The sequence below is a fragment of the Euprymna scolopes genome, chromosome 2 (assembly GCF_053919585.1).
Source record: "Euprymna scolopes isolate OS-2025 chromosome 2, ASM5391958v1, whole genome shotgun sequence".
NCBI lineage: Eukaryota > Metazoa > Mollusca > Cephalopoda > Sepiida > Sepiolidae > Euprymna > Euprymna scolopes.
In genome coordinates this window covers 25385228-25403092 of record NC_136483.1, presented here as the reverse complement: position 1 = coordinate 25403092, position 17865 = coordinate 25385228, and the positions used below count along the sequence as shown (strand labels likewise).

Genomic DNA, 17865 nt, shown 5'->3' with positions numbered 1-17865 from the left:
AATTCGCTCCTTTTCTGCCTATTCATAAACTGTATCAAATCAAATATAGTTCGCATTCCATCACTACTCGTTATGCATACCAAGACCTATAGTGATTGTTAATTAATTTTGATGCTAGTCCTTTACATACAAAGATATGAACTTATACACATAAATAACTTTATATAAATAGATAATATATTAACTGGTATATAGTTGGAGTTTTATTATAAGACCTTTATAAATTTTAAAAGAACAAATACTTTTGATAACTATGTTATTTTTACATTACTTTCATACTTTAAACACATGGACTTTTAATTCTGAAAAATAAACAAATTTTTGTTTCACTTTTAACATAAATCGTCGGATTATGGGCACATTTTTCCATCCATTACTGGGTCAGTTCTTTCGAAAGAATTCGTGAAAACGAGTACCACAGAAGCAGTTTTCCAGCAGGCAGGAAAGCAAGATTCATTAAGGCATGTGTTGCAAAGTTTGGAAAGAACTGGAGCTACTTCGTCTGAGCACTTTTATAATAGCACAACCGGGATGAGACAAGGTCCACATGCTTTTGCAGTGTCAAGATTTTTATGATAGCATGCACCTGAGATCTTTGCTTCACTAATGTCTAATGACTATAAGAAAAATGCAATACAAATCTGAATAAAGTGACCTTCCAGATGCTATGCTTCTTAAATCCCTCTAGCAATAATCCAATATATTTGTACTTTAATGAATATTTGTTGATTAATTTCTTTTATTTATATTTCATAAATATTAGGAGTCTCTGAATTTTTTCAACCCCCTTTTTTCATTTCATAAAACAAATCAAATCAAATATAGTCTGCAATACGACTTGTTATGCATGCCGTGACCTATAGTAATTAGTTAATCACATTCGGTGTGAATTCTATATATGCAAATATATAAACATGCATAAGTACATATAAATATGTATTATGGTAATGTTCGAATTTATTGTAATTTCTATTATAATTTAAAATTATAAAAGACGAAAGATAACAAATATTTTTTAAACAAGTAGTTTATTTTCAGGTCACCTTCACACTTTAAACAACTTGAACTATTACTTTGCAAATTAAGCAAATTTTCGCATTTCATTTTTAACATAATTCACAAGATTCTTTGCACAGTATTTTCATCAATTTCTTTTTTTTCGTACATTGAGAACTGGCGGCCAATTTCCTGCATTTCGTTTTGGTGTAGACATCTTTGCAAGCACCTATATAAATCGAAAAAATATATAATAAAAGCGACCAATCTTATATTATTTAACAAAGTGATATTGTTTACTTGTATGCGAGGTAAGTCTGTGCCTCAGCTTCTACTGAAGCAACACTTCTGCCGTTCTGTAATAAACTTAAATAAATATTATGCTTTTATATTGCATTTTCTTTATAATAGATCATAATATAATATAGAGTATATAAGAAAGAAAAATTGATGATGAAGTAATAAATTGAACAAATTACAATCTTTATTGATCCATAAAAAATTCAAAGACTAAATTATAATAAATAAACATCTTTAAAGACAAACATTTTTCATCAATAATTAAACAGCACTATTTAAAAATCCGTCATTGTATTGAGGTAATTCAATAAGCTTAAGAGCTTTGTTCATTCTCTCATATGAAAACTTAGGAAGCTAAAACCAGCGTAACTTAGAGAAATTGAATTAAAGAAAAATAAAACTATTTTTATTTTTCTTAGAAAATTACAAGAAAAACGAATTTTCATTAAAGCAAATTACAATGCGATTACTATTCTTCGAATATTGGCTCGAGTAGTCTCTTTATGAATAATTGTTTAGGTTTCATAAAAAAAAATGTCACCTTTACCATTACAAAATAAAAGAAAAATGCAACAATAATTGCAAGAAAATTCAAGCTATTAAATAAAACATTTTATTCAAGAAAATAAGGATAAAACGTTTTAAAAACACAGATGCAGTGACTTTATGTAACAAAGTTTATAAAATTAATAACCAAATATGTAAGCTTTAACATTGCAAAATAAAAAGTAAATGCGACAATAATTGTAAGAAAAATTCAATTTGTATTAAACAAAACATTTCATTAAAAAAATAAAAATGGAGACGTTTAAAAAAATTCAATTTGTATTAAACAAAACATTTCATTGAAAAATAAAGATGGAGACGTTTAAAAAATCAATTTGTATAAAACAAAACATTTTCATTAAAAAACTAAAGATGGAAACGTTTAAAAAAGAAAGCTGCAGTTACTCTTTATGTAACAAAGTTTATAAAATTAATAAGAATACATGTTGGCTTTAAGACAGCAAAACAGAAGAAGAATGCGACGATAGTTTCAGAGTAATTTACGTTTTATTCATCAAAATATTTAAAAGTAAGGATTAATATATTTTATAAAAGAAAGCTGCGACGATATTTATATGCCACAAAGTTTATAAAATTAATAACAAAGTATGTAAGCTTTAATATTACAAAATATAAAAGAAAAATATGCTGATACTTGCAGAGTAATTTACCTTGTATTAATTAAAATATTTTAAAAAATAAAGATTAACACATTTCCAAAAGAAAGCAGTAAGAGTTTCTTTTTTGTTTTTTGCAACAACAAGTTATAATTCCTCTGCCATTATATTACATTTTTATATTAATGTTAAATTTTTAATAATGTCGTTGCAGCTTTCTTTTTATAACGCTTTTAAACTTTATTTTTCTTTGTTTTTAGAACATTATAGAAAAACAAACACAGGTGCTGCACATTAATCGTCACGATAACCGCCACTACTTAGTTTATATTTCCCCAAATTATCAGTGGGTTTCGTTCAAATTCTTATATTCTTACATTTTATCTGAGAAGTCAATCTCTTAAACAATCTATATCGAAAGGCGGTAGAGTGACACTTATTGAGTCACTTAAGAGACTACACTGTTAAAACATTTCATGGGATTTTATTATTAGCGTATCCGTGATTATTGTATTTTATCATTTATTTATTGCTTTTTCACTCCAAACAAAGCACAGTGCAACTTTGATGTAAGGGCTACTATCTGGGAAATAATTTGTAAGTTTACTGTGTGAGGAGCTGAGCAGCAAGATGTCTGTTCACATTACACTTGAACTTCTGCATAACAGTAAAGTCGTGGAAACAGGAACCCGGAAGAAAATTCTAAAGTCTAGCAGTCCTAGCGAAGAAACTATAAGAGTAGAAGGCTTTCTTACATTAAGGGATTTCGTCTGTGTATGGGTGGGATTTTACTTTTTTCGGGTGTGTCAGGGGTATTTACGTCGAGTTGATACTAGGGCGTAGTTTGTCGAAGCATCTACTATTAAAGTACCTTTAAAGCAGGAAGAGGAATGCAACATTCTGTCGATGGGACAGAGATTGAAGCTTAGATGACAGTTCAGGACCTATCAGGTTGGCAACTCTCCTTTGAACCCTTTTGAGCGAGAGACTAGTAGCAGACTCACCACCAAATGTGGCAACAATACTCCATACATGGACGAATGGTGGCTTTGTAAAGGTGCAGGATACTCTTAGGCGTAAGCAGCTATCTAGCGCGGTAGAGAGAACCCAACTTCTTTGCAGCAGCCGTGGAAATACACTCAATGTATCTGTTCCAACGCATGTTCCCTGTGAACGTTAAGCCAAGGATTTTGAACGAGCTACTTTCAAGTAATGTGTCGTTAGTCATGGCTATCAGTTGCTGAGAATGTTTATTGTAATTATTAAAAGATAGGAGCTTAATCTTGGCAGCATTGTATGTGACCATCCATTTTTGTCTCCATTTCATCACAGACCGGAGGTCTTCCTCTAGGTTTTGTGCCTTGGATACGTGCTCATCCGTTTCCCTCTTGTGTCTGTTATAGAGCGTAGTGTGGTTAGCAAATATACACATCTCAGAGACAATTTTATCAGGGAGGTCTTTATGAATATCAGGAATAATAAAGGCTTAAATATCGAACACTGCGGTACCCCAGCATTTATATCATTCTTTTGATGTACGACCATTGTGGACAACCTGAATTCTTCTCTTGCTTAAGAAGGATTTAATTATGTTAAATATTCGTCGAGTAATACTATATGATCTGGCTTTCATGAGAAGACCATCGTGTCATACCCTGTCAAAGGCCTTATATATACCTAGGGCTGGTATAGTCGATGTCTATTCTCGGCCGAATCCTTTTCTGATTGGTTTCTTTTATTAACAACAATCTAATACGCATGAATAATTACCATAACCTTTCTTGTATCATATGTGTGATTATTAATTTTTTCTACTTTTTGAGGCGAACATAGATGGCTGCTATGTTTAATTTTACAATACTAATTCCAAAAATGTTCGAAAATGCAATTCCGTAATCTAATGAACGAATCTAAGGAACCAATCAAATTCATTTAAGCAACTAAATAAATAAATAAAAGCAAAAGTTGATTTCTCTTGAATATAAGAATTTAAGAAATTGAACTAAACTGACTGATAATTTACGAAAAATATGCATCAAGTACGGGCAAGTAGCGTGCTAATTTTTAATTTATGTTAGGCGCCTGCGTTAGCAATCCTATACTGTCTTTTTGTACGGCGGAAATGTTGTTATGCTTTTATTAATATAGAGATAAATAAAAATAGAAAAATACTGATTCCAAGACTGGTAAAATTGATTACTCGACTATAATACTTTTCAACTAATTTTATTTCTACTTTTAAAAATTTTAATCAAGATATGATGATACTAAATCTTTCGCCCAAAATACTTTGAGATGACTAATAACAAATTAGAAATTCATAAGAACTTTCTTTATTGGTGTTTAATATCTAAAACTCAAATTCAATGCAAATCTGAAATATGTGACCTTTCAGATGGGAGACCGTACTCATACTATATCCCTTAAATATCCCTTAATACCTAAAAATGCACCAACGAATTTGTACTTTGATAAATATTTATTGATTGATTTCTACTATTAATATTTTACAAATATTAGGAGTAGCTAAGATATTCTTGAAGGGAATTCGCTCCTTTTCTGCCTATTCATAAAACTGTATCAAATCAAATATAGTTCGCATTCCATCACTACTCGTTATGCATACCAAGACCTATAGTGATTGTTAATTAATTTTGATGCTAGTCCTTTACATACAAATATATGAACTTATACACATAAATAACTTTATATAAATAGATATTGTATTAACTGTTGTATAGTTCGAGTTTTTGATAAGTTTTATTATAAGACCTTTATAAATTTTAAAAGAACAAATACTTTTAATAACTATGTTATTTTTACATTACTTTCATACTTTGAACACATGGACTTTTAATTCTGAAAAGTAAACAAATGTTTGTTTCACTTTTAACATAAATCGTCGGATTATGGACACATTTTTCCATCCATTTTCTTTGTGTACACTAAGAAAGAGGAACATACTTCTTGTACACCTTTTTAGTGTATGCACCTGTGCAACAAAACTATAAAACGGAAAAAAGATAAGGCAAAAACAATCAATTTTATATTGTTTAACAAAGTAATATTGTTTACTTGTTTTTGAGTTACGTGTTTATTTTTACTGATAAAGTGGGCAACAATTCTGCCACTTATAAAGAACATTAACAACTCGTAAGTAGTTGTTGATCCGCAGAAATCTGAAACACATCGAACCAACGCTGGTATAGTCCGATGTCTATTCTCGGCTGGACACTTTTTCCGGTGTGCATCAATAATCTTCGAAATCATATTCTATGCTCATTTGTTTACATCTATGCAGATGACATATCTATCTCTTGGAGAAATGTGAGCAGCAGTCATGATCAAGATAATTTTATTTTTTCTCTTCAACCATAAAGTACGAGCTGAATTATGGAAAATAGCAACTTCTAAAGTTTACCACCTCAGGCAGAATAAATGACTATCTATTTGATAAAAAAAATTTAGACCTGAAAGGAAAATCTTGAAGCATATGTATTGCTAAGAACCCTTGAAAATTGGTGGGCCAATCTACAATTCCAGAAACTAGCTGAATACTGACGCAGCAATCTACTCTATTAACGCCAGATATCAATCCACAGTGAGAGATCGAGGATTGTTCAACAGCCTAATGATTCGAGGAATTTACGCTTCGATATTAGAAATAGACACGTGAAGAATGAGATTGGCCAAGTAAATAAAGAAGAGAAAAAAATATCGTTTCTACAGAAGTTAAACTATTTGAAGCATCAGAAAATAATATAAGAAACGTTCTATTAATACGGCTAGATTTTGCAAGATTAAATAAAAGTTTGAGTGAACCGCTAAGCTATTCGCTATTAAGCTATATAATAATAATAAATACGAAATGAATGTAAATAATATATTTAACCATATTTTACAACAGGGTAAAGGCAGACAGCTTGCTAGTAATGTCATATTTTCACTTCTATTTAAGAATATTGTTTCATTTCGTGGACAAATGTTAGGAAGTAAATTCGTCGGATTTGCTTTAGAGATTAGCATCTGATTTGCTACTTTCAAAAACTGTCTTCCAAGCTAACCTATCTCATCAATTGGGTTAGTAGATTAATCTACAGAATATCCGTTCTTTTTATCTTATTAACACCATTAAAAACATTAAAAAAACAAACATAAAAAAAATAAAACAAACATTAAAAAAAGTGAGCTTGGAGATCAGAACAGACACATTAACACATATATCTCTACACTACTATTTAGCATATATAAAAATAATTTCGGAGACCAGTATTAAAATGTCGTCTGTCTTGGATTATTTGGATAATGATGGACAATGACGCTATATTTCGCTCAAAGATTTCTCAGATGATGCTACAAATAGAAGATAAGAAGCAATAACAGAGCAGCGTGCAGGAGCAGGAGGAATTAAATAGTGGCACGATATCGTTATAGAGCAAAGACAATAGCTGGGGGAAAAATGTCGCCTGTAGAGGCCATATTCTGGAGAAAAAAAAACATGGCTACCGAGGTTGAACACAGTGCTGCAGTGATAAATTTTGTTACCGAAATACTTTTACACGAAAATCTCCCACGATTAGTCTACTCGCCACTTTCCAGAAAACAACAAGAGAACGTAATGTGCTAATCTAGATACGGATTATGTGATTTGAAAAGATGTGTAATGATCATCATGACATGTGGTTTAAAATATAAAGGCAAATAAAATGTTGTAGTTGAAGAAACTATCACATTTTCCAGCGGATCTGTTAATGGTGGGATCGAGGAAGGCCAAAGAAGAAAAGAAAAACATACGCTGAGATTCTTTACATAGGCGGCATTAATTTGTTTTAATATATTTTAATTCTTATTGAAAATGCTTACTCACCTTTCTTATTGCCTGGAGGAGAAGAAAAAACACAAAGATATCTTATCAATTTCGAAGATCGTTTTAATTTGAATAACATCAACATATATTTCATAAATCCTAATTATGGAACTGTAGCTTCTTAAATAAAACTCATTTAAGAAACCTTTAAGCGAAACAACGATTCTGAACACGTCAATAATCTAGAACATTATATTGCATCTAATATCAATTAAATTACCGAGATAAAGTACATGCATTGAAGAAAACCTTAAATTTACATTATAGATAATTTGGAATAAGGATGGGTTTATTCCATGTTATCACAGAGTTTTACAGTCTGCTGGTGTGGTTATTTTGGTAAAGAAGTAAATAGGCAATTGAGATGGGACCAGGTATAACAACATGTGAAATGAACAGCGAGAAAAAGAAACTTTTATATATATTAAATATATTGATACAACTTTACCAATATAAAGAGACAGCAAGGAAAAGATCAGACACAATTAAGTGGAGAGATAAACATACTTACAGAGACTTCTATTCGCTTCTAAAAAGAAAAACGAATGCTCTAAAGAAAAGCTATACCCTAGATGCAAAAGTCTTTAGTTGCCATGCTTAAATCTGAAATAAAATTTAATAACAAAATGAAATCCAATAAGGCTTTGTACGAGGTAGAACTATGGGATAGTTGTATCATAGTTTTAAAAGAGCAAAAGAAAAGGTAAAGGTCGTAGAGCATACAAAAGACATACAAAAGACATACAAAAGACATGCAAAAGACATACAAAAGACGTTGATACGTATGCTTAAAATCTGCAATCAAATTTAATACTAAATAACGAGCAATAAATGATGTATACGAGGTTGATGTACCGGACAGTAGTGTCATTCCTAAAATGGAAAATAAAAAAATATCATCAAACCCCAAATCAAATCAGTAATATTTTTTTATAGATTCATAAAATTTGCCAATCTCTAAACTTAGTGCGTGAATAGGTTTCTTTTTAATCGTACATCTATTTTTGCCGCCTGAGTTAGATCTGTATGTACCAATCAAAACTTTGTAGAAAAAAAACAATAACAAAATCCACATGTAAGAAGAAGAATCATCATCTTCCTTTGTATTTGACAAAAATGAGTTAATCTTTTCAGAGATATTATAATTTTTCATTAATAATGTTTATAACTTTTACCCTGAACTGAATGAAAATTATTTAATTGAAGGAATAACAAATATATTTCATACAGCATAATTATAAAGCTGTATCTTGATAGATGAAAGATTTTATTTACAAGTTTCTAATGGAATAAAGGTTTCAAACATGTCGATCATATACAACACAGCATTACGCCTATTTCCAATCAAATTACCGGCTGGAAATATCAAGCAGAATACCTTAAACCTTAACACATGGGAAATTTTAAAAAATGACTAGTTAATTCTGTTTTATGAAAGAGTCAAAAGACAGAGGAAAGGATAGGCAGTGTAGTAGTCAGGTAAACATAGTTACAAAAACAGGCTGTTGCTCTCTCTAACATCACTGGTCCAAATTATGATGAGAAATAATGTTGTTAATGACACTTTCATTGTTTCCAGACATCTATATGCTGACACGCAAAAGCCGTTGCTTCTTTCGCTTAAAAAAAACTAAAATAAAATTATAATAAAATCGACTCGAAACAGTCTTAGTGTGTAGGAGAAGCCTGGGACAGTTGTATTATTATTTTAATAAGAGGAAAATATTTAAAAATCGTAAAACCGAAACAGAAGAAAAAAAACAAAACAATATTTTGTAAAAACGTTTTTGATGAAATAAATAGATTTCTTTTTAATGATGTAAATGTTTTGATCGTCCTGAATCTATCTATATTTTTTGTAATCAAACCGCCGTACGAAACATGTTAGCATATGAAGTGACCAGCGTGAAAAGAAAGCATATAGTTTTCACGATGTAAACACGACTTCTCTAATATTAAGAAAGTGATAGAAAATAGGGAAGGCACAGGTATTTAGTGAGATATACAGGGTTACAGAGGAAGACACCTTTATTCTAAAAATGACAGACCAAAGTCTAAGAAGAGAGCTAGACTCTGCCAAACAGAAGTCGTTGGTTTTTACGCTTTTAATCTAGAAGAATATTAAATACCAAAACAGTTCCGTAAGCAGGTTTCCTATGATGTAGATTCATTTCTTAGACGAATTATTAGTTAAAAAAGAAGTCATACAGGAAAAAATATCGTAAACACCAACAACATATTAGTAATATTTTGTACAACTTTATAAACTTTATCAACTTTCGAACTTAGCATATACATAGGTTAGCTTTTTAATGATACACACATTTTGCCGTGCGGATATACATGTATTTTACTAATCAAATGATTGCCAAACACGACTCACTAAAATCAACAGATGAGCGACACAAAAAACTTGGTGCCAAATTGAAATGTACACACACGCAGATCATGTGATTGAAGCGGGGATCAAAGACGAACTCGCGATACAAAATTCACTATAAATGCAATTATCGAGCAATATGAGAGACGATGTCAAGCGTCTGATCGGAAAAACAAAGCTTTGGATAGTCAGTCTTATCTGGAAAGCGATACAGAGGAAACGCGTCCGACAACATAGAGATAATCGCAATTAATTTTACCTCGAAATTCTATACATCTCTCAATTCACAAGTTAAAAATAAGTTACGAAGGAATTAATAGTTATATTGTTGGTTCCGGGAAAGCGCCGAGTAACATGAACGATTATTATGATTTTTATTGATGTTTGAAAATAGAATGTTACAAAAACGGTGTTGACTTATTTTTATAATAAAATATTTACGTTAGAAATGTATCGGGGAAGTTAACGTAAGAAATGTTCGAACAAACAGGTAGATAAACAAAATAGCTGACAAAAATGGGTCAACTGATTTGATTCTTTTATTGTGTGATTTGACGTAATTAGTAGGAAGATAGTTTTTTATATACACGTAGAGTTTAGTCAGTTTAGAATCAGAAATGAAGTGAAGCACAATCGAACTAAACAGAGGAGGAGGTCAGCTGGCGAAACGGGGACGAGGGCTATGGCCTCTGTACACCAGCAAAGCTGTTCAGCGCACGATCTAGTCAGAATTCTGATCAATTATGATAAACATGCAACTTTCCAAATGGAGAAACATTGTGCAAATAGAAATTGCTGAAAATACAACCAGAGACTTCTGGTCGTTTCCTTGTGATGAATTTTCATTGCAGCTTGCGGGTCATCAAACTAGACCCAAGGATGGTCAAGGTATATTTCTCCTATTGGTCAGATGTATAACTCCACAGAACTATGTTTCTTTCCTTTCTATTGCTCGTGTTCGTTATATGTCCTGTTAAACACATGTTATTCACGCATTAACTCGACAACAATAGTGAAGCTAGACAATCACAAACACAAAGAATCTCGCATACATGAATACAGATATAAACACACAATGAACTGTAGATAAATGCAATGAAAATTACTAGACGATCATAGAGTCACGAACACACACACACACACACACACACACACATATATATATATATATATATATATATATATATATATATATACACTCGCCAACTACACATACAGCAAAGAAAATAGATACTTAAATAGATAGTCATACACATTCATTAAATATACCTTGTTTATATACACCTCCGACTATAGAACATAATTCTTGCCAGACAGCCTCTCCTTCAATGAGAAAACTCTCTTTCGCTCTCGCTCTCTCGCTCTCTCTCTTTCTCTCTCTCTTCTTGAATAAAACTTTTTAAAATTCATCAATTCTTTAATGTGTTTCATGCACGCGTTGTTTAATTAGTTTAACTATACAGAAAAGGCGGCCAACAAACATACGAAGATCAAGAACCACAAATAGAAAAATAAGGACGTTAAAAAGAATGAAACATTGGCACCCGTGCTAATATGTTTTTGAACCGACATGTACAATCTGCGCGTTTACAAATAACAGTATATGCGAATCATTGTTTAAGGTAAATTGTCGTAGACGAAATGAACAGGTGTACTGTAAAACAAAAAATAAATATTTTTGTATGGATTTGCAAACTGTAATCCTGGTCTTGGCATATATATGTTTTTTTAATGATAAAAATGTTTGTAATCCGACTCTGGTTTATATATTTTGCAATTAATATATTGCTAAACGCAACTCACAAAACACAACTCGCAAAAATCAATAGAATAACAAGTTAACCGATTATTTCTGGTCTTTTCCAACGACATAAAAATGCTTAAAAATTTTTTTATTATTATTGAAATTATTATTTCATCACAAATAAGTTTCCTTTAAATTATATAAATGTTTCCATTGTCTTGATGCGACTTTTATCTTATTAATCAAGCTGTTGAAAAAACGACTCAAACACCAATAAAAATAATGGATGATCGGATCCATCTACGTTTTATTGCAAGGGATACAATAAGGTTCTTATAGTTTTAAGATATTTTATTTTTTATTGAAAATGTTTACTCACGTTTCCGCTTGTCTGCATTTTTGTGAAAAAAGAGAAAAGTACAAATACATTTATCAACTTTAAAATTGTTTGAATTTGAATAAAGACATTTAATACATTTAATACATACTATACTATCTATGCAGCTTTTCATTGTTAAACGAACTATTGAAGGTAAGTTCAAAACATAATGATTAACTAGGACTTTACTTAGACAACTAGTGAAACAGAAAATGCACTGGGGAATACTTTAAGCTTACCAGATATAATCTTTAAACACAAACGGATTTATTCCATTTTCTTATAGAGTTGTACAATCGGAAAAAAACGGTTATTGTAGTAAATAACGAAATAAACAATTAGGGTAGAGTCAGGCAATGAACATGTGAAATGAAACGCGGTATAGATAAGGTGATTGTTAACACGACTTCCACAATATCAAGAGATAACGACAAAAAAGCTAGGCTTTGTTTAGTAGAAACCTTGTTACAGCTACATAGTGTCACTTCTCTAATAAAGAGAAACACAAGTGTTATAGAAGAGCTTTATTATGGCGTGCCAAAGCAGTTATTTGCCACACTAAAAACTGGAATTACATTTAATACCATAAAGCGACTCAGGATTATGAAAAAGTAGAATTATAATATTTTTCGTACGAATGTATTAACATTTGTACTGTAAAAAGGGACATACCTTAGTAAGTAAAAGAGCAAACTAGATAAATTGAAAAATACATTTGGAAAAGGTTAGAATCGAACCCAGTAAGAAAAGTAAAAAAAAGCATACATATTGAAATCCTAGGAATGCAGTCCATTGTTCATTCTAGATATTAAAAATGTCAGTTAAAAGAATGGACAATACTAGTTTAGAAAAAAATGATTAGCAAATAGGTTAGATTTTCAAATAAATATGTTATAAATGAAACAAATCAAATTGGGAACTTTTTGTTTGCCAAAAGTGTGTTTGAACATACATAGGTAAAATCCACGGGAATAAATTTCACGTGGCGAAGTATACCTCTGACATCATAAAAAAAGAGATTGGCAATGTATTAAGACAGGATTCGAATTTAGAGACAGAGAGTCAGTCAGAGTTAGAGGTGGACTGAGAGCTGACACCCTCTCGGAGGCGAAAGGGGTGGGGGAAACAGCAATGCAATCGAAAACCATCATCATCATTTACCAGCTGGTATGAATAAAGAATCATCTATATTTGTAAACTGTCGTCATTGTGTTTTGTCTACCATCTTGAAAGAACTTTGTATAACTCCCGCAAAGTATTATGTGACCCATCCGCTCGTCTATCCGTGTTAATAAAAACTGTTGCATAAATGTCTCAGCTCCGTAATAATAATATGAAGTCCCAAAGAATCGTCACAGTTGTTGTCGCGATGTAAACAGTATATAAATGTCGTCATCATGTCTCCGATATAAACGCGCTGAAAGATATACACACGATATGCACATCCCAATATGTACCCTGCTACACAACCGATTGACCACCCATTGAACTTAGCACATAAATAGGCTTCTTTTTAATCATCAAATATACTATAGTCATTCTGATTCTATCTGTATTCTTCTAATCAATCCGGTACCAATACCATTCTCATAGACTAATAGAATAACAGTTGAGCGGATTAACCTCTGTCCTTTCCCAATGACATTAAGGGGTAATTTTTTGTTCATGATATTATAATTTTGGGATTACGTATTACATTTTCGAGTATAATTAAATTTTTACAATAGTTTTTTTTATTAAGTTGTAAAGTGAAAGTGCAGAATAGTTACAAAGCATTCTCCAATGCTCATGTTAAGAACGTCTTTCTAAATAATTACGTTATTATTTTATCCAGGTAGCATAGAAGTATGAGCACTTAGTTTTTATCACAACTGTTTGCTTAATTTTCGTCTTACCTGAATTTTGAGAAGAATAAGAACATCGCAAACACATTTTTAAATTGTTTACATTTGCATATATTTATTTAAATGTAAACAATGTATAAACTATGTTCTTTTATATTCATTTGATATCTTATACGGTGGTCCTAGGATGCAGTTTTTAAGGTAACGATTTTGAAAATGATGTTTTTTTTTCGGCCATGGTTACAGTATTTTCCCCGCCTTACGGTTTAATATATAATGTTATTTAATTATATATGTGCGTATCATATACTGTACTGTATTTTGGTACCAACTTTTAATGCCGTATCCCAGGGTTTACTATATAGTATAGATTATAATTATGGAATTACATCTTTTTAAATCGTGAGAGTCGAATTATACAAGATGCCTTAAATAAGTTGAATAAAGACAACATAAAGACTATGAAATCGTATATTTTACAATAAAAGCTTTTGTTGATAAATTTCTTAGTGAGAAAAGATCCTAAACTTATCGCTCATCTAAGGCATTACATTACGTCTAGTATCAATAAAGTAATGGAAACATCGTAAATGCATTCGAGAAGACATATAAACTTATTTTACATGTATTAATAAACATGAATTTATTCCATTCTATCAGAAGGTTGTACAGTCTTCCGGCGTTGTTATTCTAGTGACAACCTATGTAGACAATTTCGATGTCAACATGTAAAGTGCACATTGATAAGGAGAACTTCGTTGTTCTCACTGTGTTCAATGGAATGATAGAAAACGACTAGGCAGAACGTAGTAAAAGGATAAACTCTTATAGTCTTATCTGGTATATAACGGTTGTAACGTCTGTAGAATTTCAGGTCGCATTTTTGTAAAACGCGTGCGAAATGATATACAATTTGTTAGTTCTTTTTCTTGAGTAAAGACAACACATATTCTCTAAGTCATAAATGTGGAATTGTATGTTTCATTTTATAAAGAATTTGTTTTGAAAACGTAAAATTGTTTAAACATGTGGCTTATTTTTTATTCATATACAATCTAGTATCAATAAATTGTCGAGATAGTTAAAGGATATTTTAATCTAAGTGATAGTTAATTTTATTCAAAAGCAGATTATTTCTATATTAACACGGGAGTGTAGACGCCGCCTGTGAGTTATTGTTGTTAAAACACTTACTAAGCCATTGTATTAGTGTTAGCAGAATGGTAAGTTATTGTTCTCAGTATGTTAATACAGCTTTCATAATATCTAGAGACAAGTAGAAAATGAGTATGTACTGATGGGAGATAAACATGGTTCCAAAGATGGAATATCGCACGTTTATAAAGGATAAAGGCCAGGATCGAACAGGAGGGCTGGACCAACGTACGCAAAAGCCGTTAGTACCTATCCTTATAACCCAGGATAAATATCATACTAAATCCAGGGAACTTTGTATAAGGTAGATGTATTAATCAATCGTACCGTTACTAAACAAAGGGTTATGAACTGAACTAAAGCCGTCAAAATAAAAGTAATTTTTGTATGAATGTATGAACTTCGATCAACCTCCGAACTTAGCAAATAAATTGGTTTCCTTTTAATTATTATTATTGTTTTTGTCGTGCGGATTTTACCTGTATCAATCAAGCCATAGCAATACAATTTACTAAATCAATAAATTATCAGATGAACTGATTTTATCTCGTCATTTCCTAACGACACATTAAGGATAAGAAAGTTTTAAGATATAATTTTTATTATTCACTAAAATCAATAAAATATCAGATGAGCGAAATAAAATATCATAAATGTTTAGATATAATTTTTATTGAAAATGTTTACTCACTTTTCTTCTTGCCTGCATATTTGGAAGAGAAAAAAGAGAATTACTACATTTTATCAACTTTATTTATTTTGTGTATTAAAAACAACATCTGTTAAATTATCATAATTAAAGATCTGAAAGCAAAGGTTGTACACATCTAAATATCAAGAAATGAGAAGCTATGTTAACACGACTTACAGAATATTGAGACACAAGAGAAAAGATTACATATGATGTAGTTGAAAGATAAGCATGCTTACATAGACATTCTATCATTTCCTTCTAAAAGGTTAAACAAGTCATAGAGGTGAACAATAGCCTTGCATGCAAACATGTATGGGGGCAACGCTTAAACATTGGACTAAAATCTAATACAAAAATTGAGAAAATGGTGGGATCCTTCTACCACTCTAGAAGATATCTCACCGCTGATACAATTCTCTATCTGTATAAAAGCCAAATACGTCCAAGGATGGAGTTCTGCCACATCTGGGCAGGAGCTGCTAAAAACAGTCTATCCTGCCTTGACAGAGTACAAAATAGACTTCGTGGCTTAGTTGGGGATGCCCTTTTTTCTTTCCTGCAACCTCTCTCCCACAGAAGAGACGTTGCGAACCTGTTTTTGTTTCATCGTTATTTCCATGGCAAGTGCTCGTCTGAGCTCCAATCTTTGCCCCCTCCGCCAATCTCTCACGATAAACACCCGCCTAGCTGAAACCGCTGTCAATAATTTCCCCCATTTTTTATCTGTGCCTAAATCAAAACGTAGATTCCATTAACAAAGCTTCTTTCTTAGAACTGCACACCTGTGGAACTCTCTTCCGTTTGCCTGTTTCCCAACTAACTACAATTTGGATGTCTTCAAGTATAACATAAACAAATTCCTGATGAACCGCCTCTTTAAGTAAGACACTTTATCAAATCTCCAATACTAACGATTTCTATGATACTATCCCATTGATTGCTGTACACGCAATAACCCTTATCCTCGAGTGGCCTCCGGGCCTTGATAAGTGGTGACCACCATGTAAAAAAAACATCGACCAAAGAAAAGTTTCGTTCTAAATATATTGATACAAGTTACACAATATAAAGAGACAGTAAGGAAAAGATGAGACACAATTTAGTGGAGAGATAAACATGCTTACAGAGACATACTTCTATTCGCTTCTAAAAAGAAAAACGAATGGCGTGAAGAAAAACTATGCCCTAGATGCAAAAGTCTTTGGTTGCCATACTTAAAATCTGAAATAAAATTTAATAGCAAAATGAAATCTAGTAAAGACTTCGTACGAGGTATAGGACAGTCGTATAATAACTTTAAAAGAAAGACATAAAAGAAAATATCACATCACAAAAACAGTCATTTTATTCTAAAAAATGATCAAGCCATAGAAAATACGTTGATGGGCACGTTTAAATCTTGAATAAAATTAAATACTAAATAACGATCAATAAATGCTGTATACAAGGTGTATATATGAGAAAGTACTATCATTTCTTAAACTAGAGCTTATTTTGTAAAAATATCATGAAACCTCAAAACAAAGCAGTAATATTTTTGTATGGATTCATGAAATTTGCCAATCTTCGAACTTGGCATGTAAATAAGCTTCTTTTTATTCATAAATCTATTTTTGTCATCTGGGTGAGATCTGTGTGTACTAATAAAACTGGTGTCAAAAACCAATCACAAAAACCATTAGAATAACATGTAATCATTGCCCTTGGTCTGTGACAAAAATGAGTTACTTTTTTTAGAAATATTATAATTTTTATTGAAAATGTTAATCATTTTTACCCTGTCCTGAATTTTGAGAATGAAAATTGTTTTAGTTGAATAAAGAACAAATATATTTTATACATCATAACTATCGAGCTGTATCTTGATAGATGAGAGTTTTTGTTGACATGTTTATAATGGAAGAAAGGTTTCAGACATATCGATAATATACGGTACAGCATTATGCCTATTTTTAATAAAATTTCCGACTGGAAATACACAACAGAAGACCTTAAAGCTTAAAATATGGGAAATTTTAAACAAAAACTGATTTATACCATTTAATCACAACCTCAAGAGACAAAGTAAAAAAAGGTACAGTGTAGTAATTAGATAAACATAGTAACAGAAACAGGCTGTTGCTCCCTTAAACATTACTGGTCCAAATTATAATGAGAAATAATGTTAATAATGACACTTATTTCTTTTAGACATCTATACGCTGACATGCAAAAGCTGTTGCTTCTTAGACTTTAAGAACTGAAATAAAATTATAAGTATATCGACCAGAAAAAGTCTTAGTATCTGCTAGATTAATGGGACAGTTGTATTATTACTCCAACAGAAGGACACATAAAAAGCAT

At 31.3% G+C, this 17865-nt stretch overlaps 1 protein-coding gene across 1 annotated transcript in view; it reads right to left on the bottom strand.

Moving 5' to 3' along the window:
* Positions 1 to 273: 273 nt before the first annotated feature.
* Positions 274 to 17865, bottom strand: part of LOC145303383 (peptidase inhibitor R3HDML-like) — a 77218-nt gene continuing 59626 nt past the window's right edge. The window contains exons 10-11 of the mRNA XM_080144703.1: positions 7327 to 7338; positions 274 to 302 (exon numbers count right to left, since the gene is read on the bottom strand). Coding sequence (XP_080000829.1) covers positions 274 to 302; positions 7327 to 7338 — 41 coding nt within the window. The remainder of the gene's footprint in view (positions 303 to 7326; positions 7339 to 17865) is intronic.